At 38.4% G+C, this 4,114-nt stretch overlaps 1 protein-coding gene across 1 annotated transcript in view; it reads right to left on the bottom strand.

Moving 5' to 3' along the window:
• CLASP2 (cytoplasmic linker associated protein 2) overlaps positions 1-4,114 on the bottom strand; it is a gene marked incomplete at its 5' end in the record, with an annotated part of 86,772 nt that overhangs the window by 22,848 nt on the left and 59,810 nt on the right. The window contains one exon of the mRNA XM_009084257.1: positions 1,271-1,434. Within this exon, the coding sequence (XP_009082505.1) occupies positions 1,271-1,434 (164 nt within the window). The remainder of the gene's footprint in view (positions 1-1,270; positions 1,435-4,114) is intronic.

The raw sequence follows: 4,114 nt of genomic DNA, 5'->3' as shown, positions 1-4,114 counted from the left end.
TCTTTCCAGGAAAGAAAAGCTTTATTACTTTAAAAATAAATTTCTTCCAGTTTTGTTGATAACGTATCCAACCTTCCAGAAACATTCACCTAGCACATAAGGGACAAAATTTAAGGAATTCCTGCTATGAAGCAGTTGCAGCTAGAATAGATATGCAAGTAATAAGGAATGACATAATAATGACATTGTAGTATTCTGATTCTAAATCTATGCAATCCTCAAATTAATATACAATAGTAGTGCTAAAGGTATACACCACACCCCTCCTACACAATTCTCTAAACCATGGAGTTCCATTCTGGGCTGTTTCCACTCTCCCACACTGCATACTGCAGGTGTGACCCTGAAGGGCTCAGCTGCAGCAGCAATAAAAATGATGTGTAGCAGATGACATCCCCTCTCTGAGACCTATGCCATGCCCATTCCCAGACTTCACAGCGTGCTAAAGGTATACACCACACCCCTCCTACACAATTCTCTAAACCATGGAGTTCCATTCTGGGCTGTTTCCACTCTCCCACACTGCATACTGCAGGTGTGACCCTGAAGGGCTCAGCTGCAGCAGCAATAAAAATGATGTGTAGCAGATGACATCCCCTCTCTGAGACCTATGCCATGCCCATTCCCAGACTTCACAGCCCATGTGCCACAGGGTTCAGCATCCCTAGAATGCTTAGACTGTCCCACATTTCAGAGAATGGAGCATGAGACTAGGTTCCAGAGCCACTCCAACTCTACTGAAAAATCTAGTTTGCTTTTGGAAATTAAACTGGCCAGGAACAGGCAACTCTGATGGCCCACAAAATCATGAAGATCATTTTGGAATCAGGCTATTACTGAAGTCTGGGGAGAACGGAGGGAAGACAAAAAGCAAATCCATTATTGCCATAACTCCTTAGAAGTTATGCTGACACCGAGATGAATATTCCAATAATACTTTTACAACAAAATAAAGAAGCTCCAACACAATTTCTACATCACCAAACACAAGGCTAGACAACAAGCATACATGGCTCGGGTGCACATTTTGGAATTGGAATAACTAGTATCATATTAATTGGTCAGCATTAAGGACTCGAATCTTTTCAACTAAGAGTTATTTGGGAAACCGAAATGCTTAAGCACTGAGGGTTCACTGAAGTCTCATGATTTATTATGAGCTCTGCATTGTTATAAGAGTCATACAGCACACACACAAAAAAGTAAAAATCCAGAAGCAGTATGAGGTTTCTTTTTTAAAATCATTCCTGTTTTTTTAAAAACTCATTACCTTGTGACATCAAGTGCCTTCTGTACTTTTGCTTGTACAGATCCAAGCAAATCAGCACCCATTTTTTTCAACAGCTGTGTCAGTAGCACAAACAGCCAGTCCTGCAAATCTTCTTTATGGACCTGGATGAAGTCCACCAGTGTCTCCAAAAACATACTGAACACCTAAAAGGCAGAAGAAGATGGAAAGAGGGTAGGATGGGGCAAAAGAGGAAACGACACTGACGTATGCCGAACTTACAAACAAAGAAGAAAGCAGTAAGGGAATCAGAGGCAGAGAAAGGCAGTGTTTTGCAGCCAAGCAGGAAAACAAAAAACAAAACCGAAAAAAAAGGAAAAGAAATCTGCCTTGCTTTTTCACTGGATTTTGATATAAGAGTACATTGGAAATGTTAGCCGACTTCTGTAGAAGTTTGACAATTAGGTATTCCATGCAGTTTCGTCAAGAAAAGAAATGCTTACTGTGATGGCTGGCGCAACCTCAATTTTTTCAGTAAAACTTCATTTTTCACCCTTTCAAGCTTTATCATTAAGTAGATTTGACATATTCTCAAAGCCTACAAAACCACTTTATTTTCCAAAGCAAAGGCTGCTACAATTCTTTATAAAAATGTTAATTCAAAATATCTGCATTACTAAATAACTGAAAAATCATGAAAGCTGGCCAATTCCTTTCCATAAAATATTTGTGGAACAGAACGAGATCCTTCTACTATTGCAGGTATCCCAACACAAAATTATTCACCATAGTAGGGGAAAAAAGGCACAATACATGTCAGATGGGAAGGTGTTTAAAAGACAGAAGTACCTGAGTTTTTTCAAAAACATATCTATTGTGTTCTTTTCAACTAATAATGTTGAAAAGACTGCATTCGGCCAAAAAAAACCCCAAAAACAACCACAAACAAAACCAGATTTTTGTATTTATAGTAACCTCAGCAGTCACACCAGGAAGAAGGGCTTTTAAGGAGGGAAAAGGGTAAAGGAGGGCATGACAAATACGTAACTGTTTAAACAGCCCTTTCAGTCTATCTCATTAAGTTACAGTTTTTTCAAGACTTATGAAGAAATTAGGATGTGTGCGCTCTCTGTACTAGTGTGGTCCATGCGTTCTCTGTTTCCCTGACAAGAAAAATGAGTGTTTGGGCTGAAAATGCTCCCTTCACAACTGATACACACTCTGGCTGCAGCATGAAGTTGGGCACAGAAGCAGAAGTATTGCTGTGATGCAGAGGGTTGGAGAGATATTGCCTCCTGAGCATTAATGACATGGGTACGAGGTTTGAAATTGTTGCTACAAAGGAAGGGCTGGAACACCACATCTTCCTGCTACTGTGATAAGGCTAAATTCTGCTGCTGTTTGTGAGAGTGGATGACCTCAAACTCTGATCATATCTCACATGGCTGCAGAAACCAGACCATAGAAGTGGGTTTTCTTGCACAGCACTGATCCAGGTATGGAGGAGGTGGCACATGCTGCTGCATGCCTTTATTGCTGAGGAAATTACATCTCTCTTCATATTGATAATCAAGTCAGGGTAAGCAAATTCACACCATTAAGTGGAAAATACCCACACCAGTATTTCCTAAAGAAGTGCCTCAAAATTTATGCTAGAAATTAAAAATACATTCAGATTCTTTTTGTCAAGAAAGGTTGGACCAGATGACCCTTGAAGTTCCCTTCCAACCTGGTATTCTATGGTTCTTTCAGGATCTACTGAAGACTAGGGAGAATCTTTTAATAGACATCTTTAACACCGAAAATCTGTGTTAAAAACAAAACAACACAAATGACACTCAATATAAAGCCTATTGGGATTAGCTACTTCAACTGCCTTCCCTTTTGGGGCAAACTACATTAAAAATAGTAAAAAAACTAAAAAATTTTAAAAATTGCCAACTCCTATGCTGTGTAGATATGTATCCAAGTCTGAGATTTATAAATTGCCCTGCCACTAGTGGGATGAAAGTTTTATGCTTGGGATTGGAAACATCTTCTGTATTAATCTAAACTGAAAAAATACATCACTTTATGGATGCACAAGCAGTGGGCACAATTATATGACAGAGGCAAAACCCAACCAATAAGTACTTCATGTATTATGAGTCTTTGGATTTCACAGCCCTAAAATAAGGGGGAAATATACTGGACTTTGGCAAACCAAAAAAAATTCTGCAAATTGAACTACACAGCTCAGCAGAATTTAAACCTCAACCCGTTTCTTTGAGTCTGCAGACACTGACACATGTCTTTTCCATTAACACATGCAGGCTGAACAAACAGGTTACAACCTCTTATTTGATGGTGTAATGCGACTTCTTATGACACTTCAAACATGTAAAGTGGTTTAAATTGAAATCATTATGAAGTGAATTATGAATCACTATGGCAGAAGTGCTCTAAAGATCTTGTGCTGATGTTTTAGCTGTTAAAAAGACACGTAACTCAGGACACAGTTTCCTTTTCAAGATTTGGTAGAGGTTTATCTCAATGGATATCTGGAGAAAACCCAAATAAACTGAGTCACTGTGTCGTATTTTAAAAAATCCCCAAACTACGAATCATACCATTTTGTCTTAGGCCAAAGCCCGAAAAATTTAAGAAGGCTGAAAGAGCATTCAAGGTAAATGATGAATTGAATGGAAAATGGAACTCAACGACTTATATGTCAAACAATGCACGTGGATACTGCAATTTCTGCAGTTTCCATTTTTATGATGTAAATTAAAATTCTGAAATCAAGCATCTAAAGTTGAAGTTTCTTATAATTTGACAGTGGAAAAAATGAACCGATATGAAAATAATTACAAGTGATCCACCTTTAAAGTGAATTATTTCAGATGT

This window comes from Acanthisitta chloris, unplaced genomic scaffold (genome assembly GCF_000695815.1).
Source record: "Acanthisitta chloris isolate BGI_N310 unplaced genomic scaffold, ASM69581v1 scaffold2521, whole genome shotgun sequence".
In the NCBI taxonomy this organism is placed as follows: Eukaryota; Metazoa; Chordata; class Aves; order Passeriformes; family Acanthisittidae; genus Acanthisitta; species Acanthisitta chloris.
The sequence above is the reverse complement of the archived record's forward strand: the minus strand, read 5'-3'. Positions and strand labels throughout refer to the sequence as shown.